The sequence below is a fragment of the Dasypus novemcinctus genome, chromosome 15 (genome assembly GCF_030445035.2).
Source record: "Dasypus novemcinctus isolate mDasNov1 chromosome 15, mDasNov1.1.hap2, whole genome shotgun sequence".
NCBI classification, from domain to species: Eukaryota; Metazoa; Chordata; class Mammalia; order Cingulata; family Dasypodidae; genus Dasypus; species Dasypus novemcinctus.
This window is the reverse complement of record NC_080687.1, coordinates 18,799,228-18,825,123: the sequence shown is the minus strand read 5'-3', so window position 1 is coordinate 18,825,123 and position 25,896 is coordinate 18,799,228. Positions and strand designations below refer to the sequence as shown.

At 38.4% G+C, this 25,896-nt stretch overlaps 1 protein-coding gene across 3 annotated transcripts in view; it reads left to right on the top strand.

Annotated features, from left to right (window-relative positions):
• The window catches only part of RNF17 (ring finger protein 17), a 106,547-nt gene extending 80,651 nt beyond the window's left edge, over positions 1-25,896 (top strand). For all 3 annotated transcript variants that reach the window (XM_058276356.1, XM_058276358.1, XM_058276355.1), the window contains 11 exons: positions 1,088-1,251; positions 3,137-3,256; positions 4,959-5,039; positions 7,128-7,253; positions 8,832-8,888; positions 9,361-9,477; positions 16,268-16,436; positions 19,925-20,060; positions 23,133-23,322; positions 25,141-25,240; positions 25,722-25,896. In XM_058276356.1, coding sequence (XP_058132339.1) covers positions 1,088-1,251; positions 3,137-3,256; positions 4,959-5,039; positions 7,128-7,253; positions 8,832-8,888; positions 9,361-9,477; positions 16,268-16,436; positions 19,925-20,060; positions 23,133-23,322; positions 25,141-25,239 — 1,259 coding nt within the window. In that variant the 3' untranslated portion in view covers position 25,240; positions 25,722-25,896. The remainder of the gene's footprint in view (positions 1-1,087; positions 1,252-3,136; positions 3,257-4,958; positions 5,040-7,127; positions 7,254-8,831; positions 8,889-9,360; positions 9,478-16,267; positions 16,437-19,924; positions 20,061-23,132; positions 23,323-25,140; positions 25,241-25,721) is intronic.

The window sequence follows — 25,896 nt, the reverse complement described above, 5'->3', positions numbered from 1 at the left end:
GGAGATTCAATTTCCTTTGGAATATTTGGGTCCTTTCTGAGATCTCTTTAGGCTTCTGTACAAATGCTTCCTAACTACAATCTGGGCTTATCCAGAATTTAACTCACAGCAACTCTCACACTCACAGAGCTTAAACTTCATTCGCTTCGTGGACATGGTAACTATCAATTTGCTGAAGTTCTTATCTCCATTTATTGAACTTCCTAAATACCGGGTTGTTTTTTTTTAATTTGAAAAGGGAATAAATCTTGCAGTTGGCTATCCTGGGAAAAAATTGAACAATTTGAGACCTCTAGCAATAATGCTTAATTCAGAAGCTTTGCTTGATATGTATAAATAATTATAGCGAAAATTTATTAGCTGTTATGTGCCTTACCACAGTATTGAATCCTTACCGCAATATTGAAAATACAGGTAGGTATCATTATATCTGATTTACAGAAGAGTAAACTCAGGCTTGTGGAGGTAAAGAAACTATCCAAAATCACACAAAGTGGTAGAACTAGGATGGGAACTGACTCTAGAGCTTGCCTTCTGGATATCAATTTTGGGGATATATATTTACTGTGTAAATAATGGACCAAAAAAGCAGTAAATAGCAAAATTAGAATTTTAAATTCATATCCCCAGCATTATGCTATAAATAGCAGTAAATAGCAAAATTAGAATTTTAAATTTATATCCCCAGTATTATGCTATGGCTAAGTATCAAGTAATACATAACTTCTGTTGTATTTTATTTAGATGTGCTATCAAACTACATTGTCTTAAATCAGTAATTCTTTTATATTAGGCCATCTGGTATGTGTTTAGAGTTTTTCAGGCTTGTTCTCTCAAAATAGTGCTTGCATTTTTCATAAAAAATAATAATTATTTACATGCTTCTAGTCAATAGTAGATTTTGAAACAAATAGAAGCTACTGACTTGAATTAGATACTTATTAAACCTCTTATTTGGGGAGCTAAATTCTTTAATTCCTTAAAATAGTATCTAAGTTATGAAGTTACTAAAGATTTGTGATACTTAATATTGAAAAGTAGAAGAGAATTTTTTCTAAATGCTTTATATTTTTAATAATTTCTTCAGAATTTGAGCTAATAAAAATGATGAATGAAATTCAAAGTAATTTAAAATGCCTTGGTCTTTTGGAGCCTTATTTCTGGAAAAAAGGAGAAGCCTGTGCAGTAAGAGGGTCAGATACTATGTGGTATCGAGGCAAGGTAATAGAAGTTGTTGGTGGCTCTATCAGGGTGAGTCTGATACTTTTTTGTGACTTTTCTAAGGCTAAATGCTATCACATTATGTGGTCTTCTGATTCTAAACACATGAAAATTTGACTAAAACACCTTTTAATGAGCTCATTAGCTTTACAGATGCTGACTGTAAACTGAATAAAACCCCCCCAAAATTTGTAGATAGAAATTTGGCCACTGGTACATTAATGGCTGGACCACGTATTTGTAGTGAATAACCCTATTTGATATAGGGTTTTAAAAACAACTTGTTTTCCAGTAAGATAATATCTCCTAAGCAAATTTGTTTAAGGCCCAGCTATTCCTCTAAGGAAAAGGGCTAATTTACCATTTCAGATTACTGAGATATGCATTCAAAATCTTTAGAAATAGCTGCGTACTTTGAAAATGTACACGTTAAAATATAAATGAAATTACCTCCATTTACAATGTATCCTCAATACAAAAATTTTTAAAAAGAAATAAAATCACTAAGTAAAACAATAAAATTGATAAAGTAATTTATCAATTATTCAGCACTTGGAAATTTTAGTTTTAATAAGGCAGAAAAAGAAAAAAAAGTCTTTTTTTTTTTTTACTTTTTTTTTTTTTAACCTTGTTCAGTAGTTTATTTTCTCTCCGGTGATGATACCTAACATTTATAAAGCAGTCGAGGTTTTTCAGTTCCTTTCACGTATGTGTATTCATATTTTATAATTTGTTTACAGCCATCATAGATGTAGATTATTATACCCATTTTACTAAGAAAATTGAGATTTAGATTCAGTAACCTGCCCAGGGTTCCCAGTTAATGCATAGTGATGCTGGAGTTCATATCCAAACATCTGATTTTGCTTTTTGGTTGGACTACAAGCTTTAATTGTTCTACTAGAAGCAGAGTGATTTCTATTTAGGTGAGTACGTAAGCATCAGGATACTTATAGATGCATATGTTTATATGCAGAAGGGTCAATTTTCATATACATTTAAATTATTCAGATAACTCGGGCCCTTTTCTTCTTTAATACAAAGGTAAAATGAAATAAGATTTTCATTAAATTATCTTGTTATAAACTTTACATAAGTGAAATCCAAAATTGTATATTTTAACTCATTTTAAAGTACTTTGATATTTTAGTCACTACATTTTATTTTTTCCTATAGTTATTTTTATATTTCAAGTTTAGAGAGTAAGTTTTTCATTCCTTAACCTGGTATCTTTCAAAGTTTATCTGTGAATCGCATTAAGAAATAACTTTTTTATTATGACCTATGCAGATATTTATATAAATAAATATATAGCTGAAACAAACAGTTCATGAAATTCTACTCGCCCTAACCCCCCATGTTTACTCGTATTTTTTTCAATTCTATTTCACTTTTTTGTTTTTAGGAGATACTGGGAATTGAACCTGGGAACTTGTCCATGGGAAGCAGGTGCTCAATCACTGAGCTACATCCACTCCCCTCTGTTTCACTTTATAAAATGCTGATTGCCAAGCCAACCCAATTAAGTAGAGATACATTAATTTCATTAAGTTGGGGCAGAAGAAATAATTTATTAGTATTCCTTATTCCTAACACAAGTTAGCACTATTTAGAAATTGAATTATCAAAACTAAATTTCAAAAGCATTCCAAAGAAGGATTGCTTTTGAGGAATAAGACCCAGTTCAAAAAAAAAAAAGCTTTGATTTGTATAGCTGTATGTCAGGAAGCCTTTGACAATGAGGTTTGATATACCATGGGATGAGAAAATACAATGTTTTTTCTTCTGGAAAATTTTTAAATCCAAATTTAGTTTCTTTCCAGGGTATCTTTTTTCTTTTTTTAATGGAGAATTCTTTCTGTCCCTTAGCTTTTAGTAATAAATTTTAATTATAAATTTTATGGGTATGTTTCAGGTACAGTATTTAGATCATGGATTCACTGAGAAGATTCCACAGTGTCATCTTTATCCCATTTTGCTGTATCCTGATACACCCCAGTTTTGTATTCCATGTCAGCTCCATAATACCATACCTGTGAGTAAGCACTAATTTGTGGAATTATTAATTTTAAATATTTTCTATTTTAGGAATTAGAATGTATAATAGAATCCCTTTCAATTACAACAAAAAAGATAAAATTCCTAAAATTAAGTTTAATAAGACAGAGGACCTATATGAAGAAAACTTCAAACTTATACTGAAGTATATTTTTTAATCTGAATAAACAAACATTATATGTTCATATATTGGAAGATGTAAACTTGTAAATATTTAGTTATTTCAAATGAAATTACAACAAATTTGAAGATGAAAAGCAGATAAAGGAGTGGTATATTAAATATCTCTTGCTGCATAACAAATTACCCCAAAACATAATGAGGTTTTAGATAAATAGCAATAAATATTATCTCATACAGTTTCTGTGGCTCAGGAATTGGCAGTGAGTTGGCTGGGGAATTCTGGCTCCGCATCTGTCATGATACATGTAGTTAAGATGTCACGGGAAACGGACTTTGGCCCAGTGGTTAGGGCGTCCGTCTACCATATGGGAGGTCCGCGGTTCAAACCCCGGGCCTCCTTGACCCGTGTGGAGCTGGCCATGCGCAGCACTGATGCACGCAAGGAGTGCCGTGCCACGCAAGGGTGTCCCCCGCGTGGGGGAGCCCCACGCGCAAGGAGTGCGCCCGTGAGGAAAGCCGCCCAGCGTGAAAAGAAAGAGCAGCCTGCCCAGGAATGGCGCCGCCCACACTTCCCGTGCCGCTGACGACAACAGAAGCGGACAAAGAAACAAGACGCAGCAAATAGACACCAAGAACAGACAACCGGGGGAGGGGGGGGAAATTAAATAAATAAATAAATCTTTAAAAAAAAAAAAAAAAAAAAAAAAAAAAAAAAAAAGATGTCAGCTGGAAGCATAGTTGCCACTTGGCTCACCCACGTGGCTCTTAGCAGGAAGTCTACCTTTTCCCTGGCTTTTGGCAGGGATCTCAATTCCTTACCAAACAAACCTCTTAACTCACAAAAACATAACAATTATTACTCCTTAATAAATACCTATTGTACGCATTGTACAAGCAACCTGTTGGCAAATTTGGTCTCTTTTTAAAGTTTTGAATATGATGTTTTTATTTTAATGTAGGGTTATATTTTTAAAGCATAAAATATTTCATGCATGTGTCATAGGGGAAAACTCAAACTATTAGTTTCTTTTTTAATTCCCCCCCTCCCCCGGTTGGCTGTTCTCTTTGCTGAGTCTTGTTTCTTTGTCCCCTTCTGTTGTCGTCAGTGGCACGGGAAGTGGGGCGGCGCGCCATTCCTGGGCAGGCTGCACTTTCTTTCGTGCTGGGCGGCTCTCCTTACGGGCGCACTCCTTGCGCGTGGGGCTCCCCTACGTGGGGGACACCCCTGCGTGGGGGACACCCCTGCGTGGCAGGGCACTCCTCACGCGCATCAGCACTGCGCATGGGCCAGCTCCCCACGGGTCAAGGAGGCCCGGGTTTGAACTGCGGACCTCCCATGTGGTAGACGGACGCCCTAACCACTGGGCCAAGTCTGTTTCCCTAGTTTCTTAAGATCATTTTTATCATATACTGATGGTAGTCTGAAAACTTTTTATATTTTGCTCTACTGTCTAATATTATTTGTTTATAGCAACTTGTATGTATCATGATTTGCTTCCTGCTCTGTCTTATTTTGTGAAAGAGTAAAAGAACCTGAGTTTATTAATCCCAAATAGGTTGGGAATGTCTGGCAACCAGATGCTATCGAACTCCTTCAGGAACTGCTTTCAAAGAGAGAGGTGGAAATTCACATCATGGTAATTTGTATTTAAAACATATATAGTTGGTTTAAATTATTTTCCATATTGCATGATAGCTAACATGGATTGAGGGGTATTTTTGATGACAAGAATGTTATATGTATTCATGTACGAGTGTAAATTATCCATTATCATAAAAGGAGTTACCACTTTGTAATCCTGGGTAAACAATCCAAGGATTGTTTCACATAAACCTAAATTTGAGAGTTCCTGAGAACTTTCCTTAAGCATTAAAGTCAGTAACTTGAAAGATGGAGATGTTTCTAAATATATGTAGTGGTTTTCTGGATGTAGCACTATGTTAGATGCAGGTAATTCAGAGAGTCCATTATGATTGCTGTCCTCAAAGACCTTATCTATTTAGTGAAACAAGACATAAACCTAAAAAATTCATACTGCAAAGAAACTTGTGAGAGCTAAGTTCCTAAAAAATGAGTGCAATAGGAATCTAGAGGTGGTGAGAACTGAGGTGGCCTTTAAGGAAAAGATGGTAAAGTTCCCCAGCTGAAATGAAATACACAGAGGCAGAGAGAGACAGGCATGGGCATGGCATGTTTTTAGAAAATAGTATAACTGTTTGGATAGAATAATAGAGGTTTTTGTAGGTGGTAGTGGTGATGAATAGGATTCAAGGGAGAGGGGTCAGCCAGTAGTGGGGTACCATTGGAAATTTCTGAGCCATGAGATAAAATTAACCTGCTGTCATGTTAGATGATTCAAGTGCAAAAGATGCAAAAACTGTAAGGATAGCATCTGTGTTAAAAATGTGATGATGGGGTGATAAAGATGTGAAAAGAACCATTTAAAGAAGAAAATGGAAAAGATTTAATATTGCTTACTTAGTATGAAGCGCCCCTGCCTAGTTACTCAGAGCTTCCTTGTGTTATCGGAGCCGCTATCTAGGTTCTTGGCTTCATCACAAGAAATAATTCAAGGATAAGCTACGAATTAATCAGGCAAGCAGAGAATTTATTGGGGAAAGCAAGAGAAAGAAAGTGCATCTTCAGGGATGAAGATGGCATTCTCAAGAGAAGTGTAAAGTTCTGCCCTTGGGACCTCTGTTTTATGGTGGTACAGGACCCCAGCATCTGTGTTGATTGGCTTATTTGAGACAAAGCAGGGGAACTCTGTTGGATAATTTGATTCTTTTAGCGGGTTAGGGGTTGCTGTCCTGTGATAATTGGCTCTGGCTGCTGTCCACGAGCTCTGCAGGGCATGTTGACTTGGTGGTGATTGGTCTATGGTCACTGTCCGTGCGTGAAATGTGAGGTAACCTGAAAGTGGGTAGGGGTGGTAGTGGAGCCCATCCTGCCCCTTCCCTCTTCCCTGCTATGTAATGATATTTCCGGCTGCCTTCTGATAATGCATCCCTTGGGGGGGGGGGGTGCTGGTAAGCTGTCCCTTCCTAACTTGCTTGTGTGAGTCAGCAGGCTGATGTAAGTTAGCAGGCCATTTGCCTCAGCCTGTGTAAGTTAGTAGACCATTGCCTCAGTTTCTGTTCATGTGGCTTATTAGTTTTTCTGTCCCCTTCCTCCTTAGGTCCCTATTCTATCCTGCCTCACTTGGAAGGTCACTGAAGTAAGGTAGAGATAGAAATTTTTTAGTTCATCAGGTGGCTCTTTTTGCTTAGTTTAACATAGTCAGGAAAGCAAGTTCTCTTGACTATGTACACCAAAGGCTGCTCAGTTTATTGAAGAAAACTAAAGCAGGAAGTGCAGATAGGGAGAGGTGGGGCACAGGAGGAGGTTCAATTTTAAATATTAGAGTTATGGAAGACATTACTACTAAGGTGACATTTGAGTACAGATCTTAAATGGCAAGAGAACAGACCATGCAGGTATCTGGGAAAAAGTGCCCAGGGCTTCCAGATAGAGCACCTGGCAGGTCCAAGTGGGGGAGGAGGCTGCAGAAGTAGTACCTTATAACCTGTTGAAATACCAAGAAGACAAGTTATAAACTGAGTTATTAGTCAAACTCTCTGGTAATCTTTTAAGTGTCAGAAGCCTAATTTCATATTTTCTGGCCAAAAAAGTCATCAAATAGACTTTATTTTTTTAATTAACCTTCTTTATTGAATTTAAATAGGAATTACCCGAAAATGCGTGGGGGAAGTTATCCGTTCATCTCTATTTTGGTGGAATGTCACTTTCTTATTTTATGGCACACCATAAATACTGCACTTTTGAACATTCTGAGGAAATAGTGAAAGAAGTGAGTGAAATATTTTTCTATAAAAATCTCAACTATACAAAAAATAAATTTTGATTTAACTGTCACTATAAAATCTTACTAATTTTGTCTTTCACCTCAAGTCTTAAATCTGACCATATCTGATACGCTGAGAGTCTGGAGAACTTGTATGTTCTTTACTGAGAAAGCAATATACTGTATCTCATTTTTTAAATGCTCTGCAGAAAGATTCAGTTAATATTTCTGTACTTTACAAACCTCGTCAGGAGTCCATTATGTAGTCTGATGTTGTTTGAGTATAGGATTGTACATTATAAGATCCTTATAGAATTTACTGCCAGAAAGGTCTCTCTCTCTGATGACTTGTTTTTCCTTTTACTTGACATGAGCCATACATTATAACACATCTCCTTTTTTTGCCTTCTCATAGGAAACTCAGAACAAGATTTAGAGCTCAGCTTTTTTTTTATTACATTTTTTTTAGATTTATTTATTTTATTTCTCTCCCCTCCCCACCCCATCCCACCCCACCCCTCTTGTCTGTTCTCTGTGTCTATTTGCTGCCTTGTCTTCTTCGTCCGCTTCTGTTGTCAGCAGCATGGGAATCTGTGTTTCTTTTTGTTGCGTCATCTTGCTGTGTCAGCTCTCCATGTGGGCAGCACCATTCCTGGGCAGGCTGCACTTTCTTTTGCACTGGGCAGCTCTCCTTATGGGGCACACTCCTTGCGCATGGGGCTCCCCTGCATGGGGACACTCCTGCGTGGCAGGGCACTCCTTGCGTGCATCAGCACTGTGCATGGGCCAGCTCCACACGGGTCAGGGAGGCCCGGGGTTTGAACCGCGGACCTCCCATGTGGTAGATGGATGCCCTAACCATGGGACCAAGTCTGCTTCCTGTGAGCTTAGCTTTAATAAATAGCCCATTGGTGTCCTGGTGTTTCTGTTTTTAATATTTTCAAAAACATTAGCCTGTTTAAGATAAGATTTCATATCGCAAGCTGCTATAAATCTTTTATAGAAACAGGGTATGCAACATAAATAATATTTTATATGGAAAGATATTTTTATTTCTAGAGTTACAGTTTACTTGCTAAATTTTTTTTAAATATTCATTTTATTGGTAGTACACAGCCAAACATTGGGTATTCTGCCAAATATAGAAAACTACTTTCTTCTCTCGAACAGAAAGCTATGATATTACTTTATACATGTAATCCTTACTACCAGCTTTTCCTTTTAAGCCAAGGCGTGCACACATGCATGTATGTGTGTGTAAAAGCTGTTCCATCTTTTAAATTGGCTTTATAAAGATGTCTCTCTTTTTCCGTTGTACTTTTCAGTGGGAATATTTTAAAAGGAAAGATCAAGAACTCTCATTCTCTTATAATAAACTATTTGCCATTGACATGTCTTTAGTATATTTTAGAAAATTCTCATTTTTGAAATATTAAGACTATCTAAAACATTAGATTTTCCTTTAATCTGAAATAACTAAATGGTTGCCAATAAGGACATATATCCAGTTTTTGTGGGGATAAAATATGAAAAATGCTTTAAAACACTAAATGTGATTTATTAATTAATAATATATTATTTCAGAAACCAACAGATTACAATAAAAAATATGAAGAGGAAACATGGGAGATAAGGTTTGAGGTAAGTTTCATCCCAAATACTTTGAAAACTTTGGATACTTCATAATTAAAGAGGATTTGATAGAAGATAAAGGAGTAAGAAGTGTTTTGGTTATTGTTTTTTTTAAGTAAAACAGCTTTATCAAGATATAATTTACATACCACAAAACTTACCTTTTTTAAGTGTACAGCTCACTGGTGTTTAGTATATTTACAGAATTGTGCAAATGTAAATATAAATACATAGGTAAATGTTCATGTTTTTTTTTTTACACAAACCTTTTTTTTAAACTGAAGTACAGGAGAATACTAAATGTTTTCTGTTTAGCTATCACATTTTCGTCCTACTACAACAAAATCATGTTGTGATAATCAGTAGCTACAAGAACTTGCTTTCTGCTAAGAATGTAAATTGGTGCCATGATGAAATTTCATAGTGTAGTGGATTTTTGTAATTTTTATTCTAAACTTTGAATTTATTTGTGGTGTTTTAGGAATTACTTTTGTCTGAAACAGAGACTCCTATTTTACCACCATATTTGTCTTCTTCTCTACCACCCCCAGAAGAACTGTATGCTGTTCAAGTTAAGCACGTTGTCTCACCTAATGAAGTATGTAATCTAAATGATCAGTTGGTGGTTAAAAATATAACAAGCAATCTTTGTCTTAAATTCTAGGATTGATTCTTTACTCCTCTATCTTCCTACTTTTTAAATAATTGAAAATTGGTAACCTCTAGTTTGCCCCACCCTGTTATTTCCTTTTCAGCACTTGTTTGTACTTAATAAGGCATGTGTTGTTTTATCAGTATTTCTTCAGCATCTGCTGTGTTTCTGTGTTGTGTTGTTATACTCATTGTTACGTTTAGATCACATATTTAAATTTTAGTCCAGAACTGTTTTCACTTGTGAAATCTTAAATATCTCACTCCCCTTCTTTCTCCCTGCACCGAACTCTAGAATGTTCTTTACTCTGTTTTTTCATACGTTTCACCTTCTGAAACATTATGCCACTTACTAATTTATCTGCCTCCTCCCCACTAGAATGTAACTTCATGAAGACACAGATCTTCTTTTAATTTACCTTTTATGGTGATAACATATAAGCCATAAAATTTGCCATTTTAATCTCTTTAAAGTGTACAGTTCATTGGCATTAATTATATTTACAGTGTTTGCAACCATCAACACCATCCATTTTCATCATTTTTTCATCACCCCAAACAGAAACTTTGTACCATTAGGCAATAATCATCCCTGCCACTTCTCCTACTTAGTAACCTCTAATCTACTTTCTGTTTCTATGGGTTTACTTTAGATATTTATTATAAGTGGAATTATACAATATTTGTCCTTTTGTGTCTGGCTTATTTCACTTAAATGTTCTCAGAGTTCATTCATGTTAAAGCATGTCTCAGAATTTCATTCTTTTTACAGCTGAATAATATTCCTTTGTTTATACCACATTTTGTTTATGTATTCATCTGTTGATGAAATGGCAGGAATATCTGTTTCTTGGTGTATTAGTTGGTGCAAAAAGAATTGCGGTTTTGGATTGTGAATTTTAAATCATTATAACTAAGCTCAAACACATCTTTATTAATCAGAGTAGGAACCATTACAATCAACACATTTTTGCCAATGAGAGATAAGTTTGTTTATTCCTGTAGTGTAAAATCTGTGCTTCAGGATTCAGCAAACTCTTGGAAGGTATTTTCTTTTTTTTTTTAAACTAACTTTATTTATTAATTTATTTTTAAAGATTTTTTTTTTTAATTTCTCTCCCCTTCTCCCTCCCCATCCCCACCATTGTCTGCTCTCTGCGTCCATCCGCCATGCAGTTCTCTGTGTCTGCTTACATTCCTGTCAGCAGCACCGAAAATCTCTTTCTCTCTTGTTGCATCTTCTTGCTGCATCAGCTCTCCGTGTGTGCGGCACCACCCCTGGGCAGGCTAAGACCGTCTCGCGTGGGGCGGCCCTCCTGGTGGGGCACACTCCTTGCACATGGGGCTCCCCTATGCGGGGGACACCCCTGCATGGCACGGCACTCTCCACACATGAGCCAGCTCACCACATGGGTGAGGAGGCCCTGGGTTGGAAACCCAGACTTCTCACATGGTAGGCGGAAGCCCTATCAGCCGAGCCAAATGCGCCTCCTGGCATTTTCTGCTTTCTGCTGGTTGTGGAAGAAGAGTCGAAACACTTGAAGAAGTGGTAATTGGTTGGTGAGAGGTCAGGTGAATATGGAGAATGAGACAAAACTTTGTAGCCCAATTCGTTCAACTTGTGGAACATTGGTTGTACAACGTGTGGTCCAGCATTGTCGTGGAGAAGAATTGGGCCATTTCAGTTGATCAGTGTCAGCTGCAGGCGTTTCAGTTTTTGGTGCATCTCATTGATTTGCTGAGCATACTTCTTAGATGTTAATGGTTTTCTCCAGGATTCAGAAAGCTGTAGAGGATCAGATTGGCAGCAGACCACCAAACAGTGACCATGACCTTTTTTTGGTGCAAGTTTGGCTCTGGGAAGTGCTTTGGAGCTTCTTCTTATTCAAACCACTGAGCTGGTCATTGCTGGTTGTATAAAATCCAGTTTTTGTCGTGTGACAATCTGATCAAGAAATGGTTCATCGTCGTTGCATAGAATAAAAGAAGATGAGGCGGCAGACTTGCCCCAGTGGTTAGGACATCCGTCTACCACATGGGAGGTCCGCAGTTCAAACCCCGAGCCTCCTTGACCCGTGTGGAGCTGGCCCGTGCGCAGTGCTGATGTGTGCAAGGAGTGCCGTGCCATGCAGGGGTGTCCCTCGTGTAGGGGAGCCCCACGCGCAAGGAGTGCGCCCCCTAAGGAGAGCCGCCCAGTGCAAAAGAAAGTGCAGCCTGCCCAGAAATGGGACCGCCCACACGGAGAGCTGACACAGCAAGATGACACAACAAAAAAAGAAACACAGATCCCCGTGCCGCTGACAACAACAGAAGCGGACAAAGAAGACATAGCAAATGGACACAGAGAACAGACAACCGGGGTGGGGGGGAAGGGGAGAGAAATAAATAAATAAAATCTTAAAAAAAAAAAAGATGACACTTCAGAATGACTTTTTTGATTTTTGGTCATCTTATGAGGCACCCACTTACCGAGCTTTTTCACATTTCCAATTTGCTTCAAGTGCCAAATGACCATAGATAGAATGATCGACATTGAGTTATTCAGCAACTTCTCTAGTAGTTTAAGATGTTCAGCTTTGATGATTGCTCTCAATCGATCATTGTCAACTTCCGATGGCCAACCACTACACTCCTCATTTTCAAGGCTCTTGTCTCCTTTGCAAAACTTCTTGAACCACCACTGCATAGTATGTTTGTTAGCAATTCTGGCCAGATGCGTTGCTGATGTTGTGAGTTGTCTCCACTGTTTTACAATGCATTTTGAACTCAAATAAAATCACTCAAATTTGCTTTCCATCTAACATCATTTCCATAGTCTAAAATAAATATAAAATAAACAGCAAGTAATATGTCATTAGCAAAAAAACAAACCGAGAAATGCACTTTAAAATGATGTATAAAATAACCACATTTAGTTAAGAATGTATTCCCAAATCACATGGCAAATTTCAACAATGCAAAACCACAATTATTTTGTACCAACCTAATATTCCCAGAACTGGAATAGTGCCTAATATAGAGTAGGTACTCAATAAATAATGATTGAATAAATAAATGCAATAAAGAAAACTCAGTTGTATGTCTTTGGCTAACAAGAAAAAGAAGGTATGACTAAGTATTCCAGGCAGTGCCTTCAGCTATTCTACACAGTAAATGTTTCTCTTGTAGCCAAGGGAAGGATTTGCTCTGTAATTTCATCAGAGAGCATAGAAGTGTATTTTTTTTGTGCATTTGTTACAATTGATGAACAAATATTGAAGTATTGCTCTAACCATGGTCTATAGCTTACATTATGCTTTAAATTTTGTACCATGCAATTTTATAGATTTTGCTAAAATGTGTAATGGCCTGTATCCATCATTGCAATATCATGCAGATCAATTCCAGTGTCCCAGAAATGCCTCATGTTCCTTATTCTTCCCTTCCCCTCCCCCTCAGAACCTCTGGTAACCACTGTCTTTATATCAGTATTACAAGTTTTTCCATTACTAGAATAATTACAAGTCTATTTTGGTCCATAGTTGCATTCCCACCTTATGTTGGTTCATTCCTCAATCTTGAGGATTCAGTGATGATGATGCCCACTCTGCTTCCAATTGAGGATGGCCCTTAGATCCCAGTAGACAGAAGGATGGAACTGTCTTGTTTGCAGTTGTAGATAGTCTGTGTTCTGGGGAATGGGCATTGTCCATCATCATCCTTTTGTTAGTTGTCCTGGGCAAGTCTGATGAACATAGAGAGTAGGTGATGGCTACTGAGATACAGGGCTTAACAGCATATGAACAGACAGAAGATATAAGTCTCTGGGACATATATTTAATGGGTATAGTACTAATTATAGGTTCAAATAGAAGGAACAGAAGAACCTTGTGTAGGGAAAATATAAATGAGTCTAATTCTGTTACATTGGGGAAATAGGTTAACATCTATTACAAGGTAAGGCTCACTGATGGGTTGCCAATTTCCTGGGGTTATCTGCCTGCATATAGTGTCCACATGTCTCTAGAGTCCACAGGAGTACCTTTTCTTGAGACTTTGTTTACCGTGGCAGTCAGAGAGATCCTCCTGAGACATGCATAAATATAACCTCCGGAACGATCTCCCAACTCACTTTGAAACCTCTTAACCATAAAAACTCCTGTATTCAATATTTCCCCCTTTTGGTCAAGGTCTTTTTCCAAATGTATCACTAGTTGGCACTAGGTAATAATCCCTTGGTGCCAGGGAGGCACCCTGGAGAGTCATGGCCCACACTGAGGGAGGGGGTAGGCAGTAAGCTTATAAGCTGAGTTTGTTTTAGAGAGAGGCCACATTTGAGTAACAAGGAGGTTTTCAGGAGATGACACTTAGACAATATAGATGATTAGGCTAAGTTTCAATTTTATAGGAATAAGGTTCATAAGTACAAACATTAATATCAAAGGGGGAAGTGGACTTGGCCCAATGGATAGGGTGTCCACTTACCACATGGGAGGTCCACAGTTCAAACCCCGGGCCTCCTTGACCTGTGTGGAGCTGGCCCACGTGCTGTGCCGACATGTGCAAGGAGTGCCATGCCACGCAGGGGTGTCCCCCGCGTAGGGGAGCCCCACGTGCAAGGAGTGCGCCCCATAAGGAGAGCCACCCAGCGCGAAAGAAAGTGCTGCCTGCCCAGGAATGGCGCCACACACACGGAGAGCTGAAACAGCAAGATGACGCAACAAAAAGAAACACAGGGATGCGGACTTGGCCCAGTGGATAGAGCATCCGTCTACCATGTAGTAGGTCTGCAGTTCAAACCCCAGGCCTCCTTGACCCATGTGGAGCTGGCCCAAGTGCAGTGCTGATGCGCGCAAGGAGTGTCGTGCCACGCAGGGGTATCCCCGCGTAGGGGAGCCCCACACGGAAGGAGTGCGCCCCATAAGGAGAGCCGCCCAGCACGAAAGAAAGTGCAACCTGCCCAGGAATGGCGCCATACACACGGAGAGCTGACACAACAAGATGACGCAACAAAAAAAACACACAGATTCCCATGCTGCTGACAACAACAGAAGGGGACAAAGAAGAACACGCAGCAAATAGACACAGAGAACAGACAACTGGGGTGGGGGGGGAAGGGAATAGAAATAAATAAATAAATAAATCTTTTTTAAAAAAGTAACAGATTCCCGGTGCTGCTGATAAGGGTAGAAGCGGTCACAGAAGAACACACACCGAATGGACACAGAGAGCAGACAATGGGGGGGGGGGGGGGCGGGGGAGGCGGGTTGGAGGGAGGAGGGGAGAGAAATAAATAAATAAATCTTTTTAAAAAAAGAAAAGTCACAACTATGGTAGGAGATGATCCCTGGTGCAGGATGTCAGTGGTGGGGTGTGTGGAGAAGGATGTACCTGGGGCATGCTTCTACAGAACATGAGTATGCTCATGTGGTCATGAGGTGTTATCTCAGGGGGCAGAAACCCACATAATAACCAACAAAATATTAAATTTCCATCCTGGGGAGTCCTGTTATATTCTCTAAGAGAGTGTAAGAATCTCTGGAGTACACAGACAATGCCTAATGAAACAGGACAGACCAATATGCCAGGCCTTTGATATTAAGATTTATTTTTTTATTTATTTCTCTCCCCTTCCCCCTCCCACCCCCAGTTGTCTGCTCTCTCTGTCCATTTGCTGTGTGTTCTTCTGTGACTGCTTCTATCCTTATCAGTGGCACCGGGAATCTGTGTTTCTTTTTGTTGCAGCATCTTGTTGTGTCAGCTCTCCGTGTGTGCGGTGCCATTCTTGGGCAGGCTGCACTTTCTCTCGTACTGGGCGGCTCTCCTTATGGGGTGCACTCCTTGCGCATGGGGCTCCCCTACGCGGGGGACACCCCTGCGTGGCACAGCACTCCTTGCGTGCATCAGCACTGCGCATGGACCAGCTCTACGTAGGTCAAGAAGGCCCGGGGTTTGAACCGCGGACCTCCCATGTGGTAGGCGGATGCCCTATCCATTGGGCCAAGTCTGCTTCCTCTGACTTTTCTTTAATCAAAAACCTTCCGAAAACAAAGCCAAAAAATTTTCTTGCATTGTGCCCTTCACTATCTTAAGATCTGTTATCTTTTATGTATGTTTACACTTTCTTCTGTATGTTCCCTTAGAAGTGTATGTTGACTGTTGATTTTTATAATACTTTTTGGATCTATTTATTACCGTATAACAAATTATCCCAAACTCAGCAGTTTAAAACAGCAAGTATAAGAGTTAGAAAACTGAGACCAGCTTAAGTTAGAGGATTAAGAAACCAAGGGCAGCTTACTTTAGTCTAGCACAGTACTTCAAGGTGCAAATTGCAATCAAGATGTTGCTGAAGCTACAGGGTCCACTTGAAAGACTCTTCACCTGGCTGTTGGCAGGAAGCATTAGTTCCTTACTGTATGAGCCTCTCTGATGGACATGACTACGTACTTCCCTGAGAGCAAGCATTCTGAGAGTGCCACTAAGAAGGAAGCCAGAATGTTTTTATAATCTAATCTCATCAATGACAAACCATCACTTCTGGCATGTTCTATTGGTTACAAAGATCAGTTTTGGTATAACAGATCAATTCTGGTATATGGATATTTATGTCCATATAATAAACATGAATGTAAATATCAGGTGGCAGGGATCATTGGATATCATATGAAGGCATTATATTTAATTTTATCCACATAAATGAATCTTGGAAATTACAGAATTTGAAAGTTTTTTTTTCTTTCCCTCCCACTACTTAGGTGTATATTTGCCTTGACTCTGTAGAAAATTTCAATCAGTTTAACCAGCATAGTGACACAGATGATAGTGGAGTCAGCTGGGAGTCTGAATCTGAGAGCCTCGATGAAGCACTACGAAAGTGTAATAAGAATGTAGAGACATTTCTTCCTCTGACAGATTTCAGAACAGGTATAGTTATTTATTGAGTGAAATGGGATTTTTAATAAAACTTGGCTTGGTTTTGTTGGGCTGACAAGTTTGTGTTCTTTCTAATATTAGCTGATATTTTTATCATGCTCAGTTTTACACACAATCTCTGAATCCTCAAGAAACACCCTAGAGATAACTTTCTGATTTTATTAGTAAGGAAAGTGAATTAAGAAAACCATTTTCCATAAAATCAGGCTGCATTAGAAAGCTGCATAAAAATGATTCTCTATACTTGAAGTTTTAGCAGTAGCTCAAATTGTGAGAGTTGCCATTCACCCCTTAACAATCATTTTAATTATAAGCCACATACACTGATCATTTTAGGGGGAGTCCTGGGGACAGATCAAATCCTATGATCTTTTCTCTTTCCAGCCCATTCTTCCCATTTTTATTCCATATACATGGTTATCCTATATGAAAAATACATCTAGTTAGTGGTGTTGACAATGCCTGAATACAAAGAATGGTTTCTATACATTTTTTTCAGTATCTTATTTTTGATATTTTATTTTTTTGTCTTTATTTATTTAGTCTTTATTTTTTTAATGTTACATTCAAAAAATATGAGGTCCCCATATACCCCCCACCCCCTTCACCCCACTCCTTCCCCCATAACAACAACCTCCTCCATCATCATGAGACATTCATTGCACTTGGTGAATACATCTCTGAGCACCACTGCACCTCATGGTCAATGGTCTACACCATAGCCCACACTCTCCCACAGTCCACCCAGTGGGCCATGGGAGGACATGCAATGTCCAGTAACTGTCCCTGCATCACAACCCAGGACAACTCCAACCCCCGAAAATGCCCCCACATCACATCTCTTCCTCCCACTCCCTACCCCAGCAACCATCATGGCCACTTTCTCCACACCAATGCCACATTTTCTTCGATTATTAATCACAATAGTTCATGAATAGAATATTGGTAAGTCCACTCTAACCCACACTCTATTCCTCCATCCTGTGGACCCTAGAATGGCCATGTCCACTCCACATCTATATCAAGAGGGGCTTAGATTCCACATGGATGCTGGATGCAATTCTCCTGCTTTCAGTTGTAGGCACTCTTGGCTCCCTGGTGTGGTGGTTGACCTTCTTCACCTCCCTGTTAGCTGAGTGGGGTAAGTCCAATAAATCAGAGTATAGGAGTTGCAAGTCTGTTGAGGCTCAGGGCCTGGCTATCACATGGTCAGTCCCGAGATTCAGGTCCCCTGGGTATACACTAAACCCCAGCACCAACTACAGTTCCAGTAAAAGTAACAGGAGAGGCTTGTGGACAAAGATCACATCTGAGTTCAGCTCCATCACACAGAAACACAAACTCCAATGTGGGGCCAACTGAGATGGCAGTGAACTCCATCTGCCATGACCATAGAACCTGTGGGTCTCTGTAGCCCTCAGAAGAACCAATACCTGGGGTTGTATCTACTTTTTCTCTCTCTAGGACTCTGCTGAGGTGTGCATAAGAGAAAACACATGAGCCCAATATCTGATTTTACTCAGTGAGATTTTTTATGGTTGTAGACCACTTTGGGGCAGTAAACAGCACTTGCTCTTCTTTTTCCGTGGAATATTTTTCCCCCAGACTGTCTTGTAGTAATTTAGGTCTCTTGTCAACAATCCCCATTTTGAGTCTTCCCTGAACTCTCCATGCAAAGTAGTATCTCCTTCTCTCCCTACCCCCACCTGCATTATTCTCCATCCCTTCTACTTTTTTAAATAGCCCTTTGAGTAAGGATTCTTTGTACTCGTGTCACCAGCGAGTAGAAGGGCACCTGGCACAAGTAGGTGCTCATAAATATTTGTTGAATGAGTGAAAGAATGAGCTCATTATTTTAATGTAAACTCAGATTGATAGTCTAGATGAGACAATTTCTTGCTTTGTGAACTTTTCTCGAGGGAAATCACACAGTTTGTGCATAATGTGATTATTTGTGGAAGTCATTTTTCTGTAGATATTTTATTCAATAAAAATTTTTTAAAGGTTTTCACATGTATATGTACAAATTGAATTCATGCACAAGTGTGTATTAAGTCTTTATCTTAGAATAAGGAATTTATATTGGTGGAGTTTTGTGGGTTAAGTGAAAATGACACAAGTTTTTTGTGTGTTTGTATTATTTTTTTTAAGTTCTGCTTTGAAGAGATGAAACTTCTGGAACAGTGATTTAATCAATTATATACTATGCAGAACAGCTCTGTTAGATGAGATTCTCTGCTCTGTGACTGATGACCTCTATTTACTGAAAAAATTAATTTTTATATCTTTAATAAGTATTTGAACAGGAACTATTAAGAATCATGTCGTTTTTAAATGCCACTTACCCACCACTAAATTTTTCTTCATGGAAACCACATAGATGAGAACGTGATGACATAAGGAGAGGGAGGAGTGGAAGTAGAACAGGATAGAAAACTGAGGTGTATAGTCCATCTACTTTGAAATCCAAAAGTGTATGAAGAGAAGGGAAGTACATACTCTACATTTTTCTACAACTTTACTCAAACTTAGCATTCATTAGCACACTTTCTTTTTTTTTAGCACTTACCTGTGCCAGGTACCATGTTAGAAATACAGACTGTCGAGAAATTAGTGGCCTAACAGAGAAGAGACATGTAGACCAAGTGCGGTATGAAAAGAAGAGCTAATAGTAAAGGTGTGTGCATAATACCAAAGGATCACAAGGGAAGTAATGACTAGATCAGGAGTAGTCAGGGCTCTGAAAGAAGAGTTTATCATTAATAGATGGGCTCAAGGAGAACATTCTAGAAAGGGGAACAACCATGGGCTAAGTAGAAATAATAAAGTTTCAAGAAATTCTATTTAGGTAATACACTGAGAATATGTGGTGTAGGGGTCAGTGGAGAATAGATTATGAAGGACCCTGTAAATTGCAGGGCTAAGGACTTTATATTGCAGGTGTTTTAGAAGTCATTGAATTTCAAACAAAGGAGCACTGAATTTTTTTGTTTTTCATTCTGGTGGTCTTAAAGAAAATGAGTTAAAAGAGGGAAAAAGTGAAGACAGGAACAGCAAGAACTATTCTTGTTTGCAAAAGATTATGGTCTAAATTAAGAGATTTGGGGAATTTTTAAGCAGCAAGGACAGTGGAAGGATGATCTAAGCCATGGGAAGTAGAAGAAATAGGAACTCTGAGAATGAGAGAAGTACTGTTCTTCAAAACTTAATTATTAGAAATCAATAAAAGGTTTATAAAAGCATACATATAGGGAAGAAAGCAAAGCCAACATATTGGCCAACTCTTGAGGTGTTTTATTTTTTCATTTTTAGTTTTAGTTTTTGTGGGTTTTTTTTGTTTGTTTGTTTTTGTTGTTGAGCATTTTAATTCAGGATGATAGGCATATGGTTGTTATCTTCTTTATTCTTTTCTCTATTTAAATATTTATTTGTTAAGAAAATAAAAGGTAATCTTATGATTTTTCTTTTTGTCTTTACAGAAATGCCTTGCCTTGCAGAATATGATGATGGCTTATGGTATAGAGCGAAGATTGTTTCCCTTAAAGAATTTAATCCTCTAGCTGTCCTGGTACAGTTTGTTGATTATGGATCAACTGAAAAGCTGGCCATAAACAGGTTAACAAAAAAAAAAAAAAAAAAACTTCATTGAATTAGAGGATTCTTAGGTTTAGTTTTGTTTTGTGCTCTTTTTTATAATTCTTTATTGGGAAGGTTTTACTTATTTTTTTTTTTAAGACAATTTTAAAGATGTTTATATTTTTAAATTCTAGAGAATTTTTATTGATATAATTCATATAGCATAAATTCACCCATTTAAGTAAGTATGCAGTTCATTGGTTTTTGGTTTATTCACAAAATTGTACAGCCATCACAATGGTTTAATTCCAGAACACTTTCATCACCTCCAAAAAGAAACTCCATATCCATTCTTCCCCCTGCCGTGCTCCCATTCACCCAGAAAACCACTATCTATTTTCTGTTTTATGGATTTGCGTATGCTGTACATTTCATATGAATGGAATCATACAATCAGTGTTCTTTAACTTAGCAAAATGTTTTCAGGGTTCTTTAATGTATCATTTATCATTCATTTTTACCCATTCATCAGTTGTTGGATATTTGGATTGTTTTCACATTTTGGCTATTTTGACTACTGCTGCTGTGAAAATGTGTGTACAAGTTTTTGTGTGGACATGTTTTTCATTCTCTTGGGTACGTACCATGGTGTGAAATTGCTGAGTCAAATGTTCTCTATGTTTAATATTTTGAGGAACTTCTAAACTGTTTTCCAAAGTAGCTGAACCATTTTACACTCCCAGCATCATTGTACAGTTTCTAATTTTTCTACATCTTCAACATTTTCCATTTTTTTTATTATAGCCATCCTTTTGAGTGTTAAGTGGTATATCATTGTGGTTTTGATTTGCGTTTCCTATTGACTAATAATGTTGAGTGTCTTTATACATGGTTATTGATCATTCGTATATCTTCTTTGAAGAACAATTTATTCAGACCATCTAGCTTTTTTTAATTGGGTTGTTTGCCTTTTTACTGTTGAGTTGTAAGGGTTCTTTATATATTTTGTATACAAGTTCTTTATCAAATATATGGTTTGTAAATATTTTCTCCCACTCGGTAGGCTGTCTTTTCACTTTCTTGATAAGTGCCCTTTGAAGCACAAAAGTTTAATTTTGATGAAATCCAATTAACCTTTTTTTTTTTTTAAAGATTTATTTATTTATTTAATCCCCCGCCCCCGGGTGTCTTGTTCTCTGTGTCTATTTGCTGCGTCTTGTTTCTTTGTCCACTTCTGTTGTCGTCAGACAAGTGTGGGCGGCGCCATTCCTGGGCAGGCTGCACTTTCTTTTGCGCTGGGCGGCTCTCCTTGTGGGGCGCACTCCTTGCGCGTGGGGCTCCCCTTCATGGGGGACACCCCTGCGTGGCAGGGCACTCCTTGCGTGCATCAGCACTGCGCCTGAGCCACCTCCACATGGGTCAGAGAGGCCCGGGGTTTGAACTGCAGACCTCCCATGTGGTAGACGGATGCCCTAACCACTGGGCCAAGTCCGTTTCCCTTTTTTTGTTGCTTGTGCTTTTGGTGTTCTATCTAAGAATATATTGTCTAAGAATATATTGTCTAATATAGGGTCTTGAAGATTTACTTCCAAGTTTTCTTCTAAGATGTTATGGTCTTAGCTCTTATATTTAGGTAATTACATTCTGAGTTAATTACACATATACATACATATATATAAATCCTACCCCCCCCCCCCACCCCGCAAGATGGCTTCCTTGTCTGTTTTGCTCATTGTTTATGCTCCTTATCTGTGCTCATTGTTTGCGCTCGTAATCTGCTCATTGTCTGTTTTTTCCTCTAGGAGGTACCAGGAACCAAACCCAGGACCTCCCATGAGGGAGGCGAATGCCCAATTGCTTGAGCCTCATCTACTCCCTGTTCATTTTTTGTTTTTGCTCATTGCTTGCCTTTTTTCCTCATATGCTCATTGTTTTTGCTCAATGTCTGCTCGTTTGTCTTCTTTAGGAGGTACCAGGAACCAAACCCAGGACTGCCCATGCAGGAGGTGGAAGCGCAATTGCTTGAGCCACATCAGTTTCCCTTGAGTTAATTTTATAAATCACATGAGGAAAGGATCCAATTTCATTGTTTTGTGGATATCCTGTTTCCCCAGAACCATTTATTGAAAGACTTTTGTTTCCCCATTGAATTGTCTTGGCACCTTTGTCAAAAGTTGAGCCTATAGATGTAAAAGATTTATTTCTAGACACTCAGTTGTATTCCCTTGGTCTGTCCTTGTGCTGGTACCAGTTTGATTATTGTACCTTCATAGTAAGTTTTGGAATTGGGAAGCCTGAATTCTCAAGCTTTGCTCTTTTTCACAATCATTTTGGCTATTTTGAGTCACTGATATTTCCATATGAATTTTAGGATTTGCTTCTCAATTTCTGTAAAAAAGCAAATCTGAGATTTCGATAGGGATTATACTGAATCTATAGATTGGTGGATGTACCATCTTTTTTTTTTAAAGAGTTATTTCTCTCCCTTCCCCGCCATTGTCTGCCCTCTGTGTCCATTTGCTGTGTGTTCTTGTGTGTCTGCTTGCATTCTTGTCACGCAGCACTGGGAAACTGTGTCACTTTTTTTCATTGTGTCATCTTGCTGCATCAGCTCTCCATGTGTGCAGCACCACTCCTGGGCATGCTGTGCTTTTTTCACGCAGGGTGGCTCTCCTTGCAGGGCGCATTCCTTGCATGTAGGGCACCCTTATGCAGGGAACACCCCTGCATGGCATGGCACTCCCTGTGTGCAGCAGCACTGTGCATGGACCAGCTCATCACATGGATCAGGAGGCCCTGGGTGCTGAACCCTGGACCTCCTATATGGTAGGCAGATGCTCCATCAGTTGAGCCACAACCACTTCCCGAGTATTGCCACCTTTATCTTACCAATATTATGTGCTAATCCTTGAAAGTGGGATTTCTTTCCATTAATTTAGGTCTTCTTTGATTTTTTCAATGGTTAAGTTTTCAGTGTACAAGTGGTACACTTTTGTTGAATTTGTTCTAGTATTTTATTCTTTTAGATAGTATTATAAATGGAACTTTCTATAAGAGAATTTTAACTGTGACAATCTGAGTGTTTTAACTTAAGAATTTTTTTTGTGACAGACTGCGTCAAATTCCTCTTCACCTTATGCAGTATCCAGCCCGAGCCATAAAAGTTCTCTTGGCAGGGTTTAAACCTCCCTTAAGAGATTCAGGAAAGACAAGAATACCATACTGTCCAAAATGGAGCATGGAAGCATTGTGGACTATGATAGACTGTCTTCAGGGAAAACAACTTTATGCTTCTTCCATGGTAAATAACTGTCTTAAATAGCCAAATATATTTTTGAAGCTATTACTAGGATACAGGCTTTGTATCTGTGCAGCTCTAGATGCAAAAATGTAATAGTTATGCTTCTTCTGTGGTAAATATCTGCCTTAATTAGCCAAATATACTTTTGAAGCTATTACTGGGATACAGTGCTTTGTTACTGTACACCTCCAGATGCAAAAATGTAATAGTTAAGGCATATACTATATATCCTATAGGTTTAATTTTAAGGTTTGTTAAAATGATGTCTTCATTTATATTTAACAAACTTTTGATTAGCCCTACAGTGATATAAAATTACATAATTGATGTAATGAAGAAGATAATAAGCTAGAAAAGCATCTTATAATCAATTCATTTATAAGCCAGTGAGGAAAGCAGACATGTAAGCAACTAATGAATAAGAGGTAGAATGAAATAAGTACTGTAATTGAGGTATAGGCAACTTTCCAGGGAAGGGAGATCAAGAAGGAATGAGAGATATCAGGAAATGGCTTTTGAGCTACTTCTTATCATGCACTCAAGTATTTACTGCATAAGTAATTAGGACAGGTAAGTGGCATTCAAGCTGCTTATTGAAAGATGAATAGAAAAAGATGGAATTCTGGTCAAAATCATAGAAAGGCATGAATTGTACTAATTTCATAAGTGTACTAATTATGACTTTTTAATGTAGAACTTGTATCAGCAGCTTCAAATAAGAAACTCCAGATTGTTGTTTTTGGGGGTTTTTTTGGGTTTTTTTTTTTTTTGAGGTACTGGGGTGAGGGATTGAGCCTGGGATCTCATATGTGGGAAGCTGGCACTAACCACTGAGCCATACTGGCACCCCGAAGTTGTTTTTTTGTTTGTTTTGTTTCGTTTTTTTTTTTTCAGGAGGCTCCATAAACCGAACCCAGGCTCTCCCATGTGGGAGGCAGGTGCTCAACTTCTCAAGCCACATCCATTCCCCATATTGTTTTGAATAGAAGTATGCTTTCTTCTTTAAATAGAGGCTTAGTATGTCACAAAGGGGTAGCCCACAGGATCTGGCCTGCAACTGTATAATGCCAGTGTCTTAAAACTGGAAGATTTTACCCAAAAAGGCTGTATTTCTGGCTGCTTATTAAATATTATAGGAGCCCTAAGTCAATACCTGCTCCAGGTGGGGAACTTACTCTTTACCTCCCACAGCCCTCCCCAAAGCAGGTTCCACCACGGTTTTTTGTTTTGTTTTGTTTTTTACTCCCTTTTGATGCCTGCCTAGTCCCTGTAAGGCACATGATTTTGGGCATGACAAGAATAAGTTCATAGTGAAGCAAGGCTTATTAGAAAGTGCTTTTTTAGAATCCTAGTACATATTGTGCTGTGTTCACAGAAAAGAGTTAAGGAGCTTATGTAGGATTTCTCTAAAGAACCCAGTGAAAATGCACACAGGGCAAGTAAGTGTCCATATAGATATATATTTATTTATATCTTTGAATAACATTCAAAATGTGAGTTTACACATAAGAAATACAATGCTTTATGTGTAGAATGTACATTAATCTTAACAGCGATGGTAGTGTTAAATCCTTTGGGTTCAGTCTAAGAAAATCTTGAGGGTGGGGGACCAGGACTTAATCTAAACAGAGCAGAAGAATTAGAAGGATGTGATTTAGCAGGGAACCACCACAAATGCCTTTCAGAAGTACAAAGCGTAAATTATAAACAAGCCCAGAAAATGCCTTTTTCCTCTTGTGTAATGGCCAGCTGTAGGAGGGAGGAGGCAACAAGGACATCATAGTGTTTTCTTGATAACAAGTTATCTTTTAATTTTAGGCTCAGGCACCAGAACAAATAGTAACATTATATGAGGATGAACAGTATCCAGTTCATATGTCATTAGTAGAAATGGGGCTTGCAGACAGAGATGAATGATGTAAGTATTCTTGTTCTCTCATAACCAGCATGAGGCATGTGACCAATATAGCAGACATTAACGCTAAATTGCCCAAAAGCACGCCCTTGGGTTTTCCTTGATTTTGCAAAGGAATGACAACTAAGCTAACTCAACAAGAAGCTCCTTTAAGCTCTCTTCATAGACCTTCTCACCTATTCAGCACCCCTAACAGAGGTCCCATATCTGTAGAATGCTTGGAAAGGCTATTATGGGACCAGATAAGTATGAGGTTAACGCAGAGAGTGGGCTGCCACAAATAATTAAAGCACACAAACTTAAGTATACACACAGCATTATTGAACCATCAGTCTCCTGAAAACAAATTTATTAAAGTACTTGGGTAACCAAGTAACTCTTTATCTTAATTCCCTCACATAAATGTAACGGGTGCTTCAACAAATAGGTTTGAATATTAACCCTAAGCAAAAGTTTAAAAAGTAACATAGATTTTGTTTTTCAGGTATATTGTATACAGTGCAGAGCATCTCTAGTAACCCAGAAGAAAGTTTTCTGTTATATTTAGACCATTTCAGGCTTTTCTTCACTTCTTATGCAAAACAGTTTTTTATTTCTTATGTTAACTATTAGGAATTGTTTGGAAAAATCTGAAAATATGGTTAATAAATATTTACTTT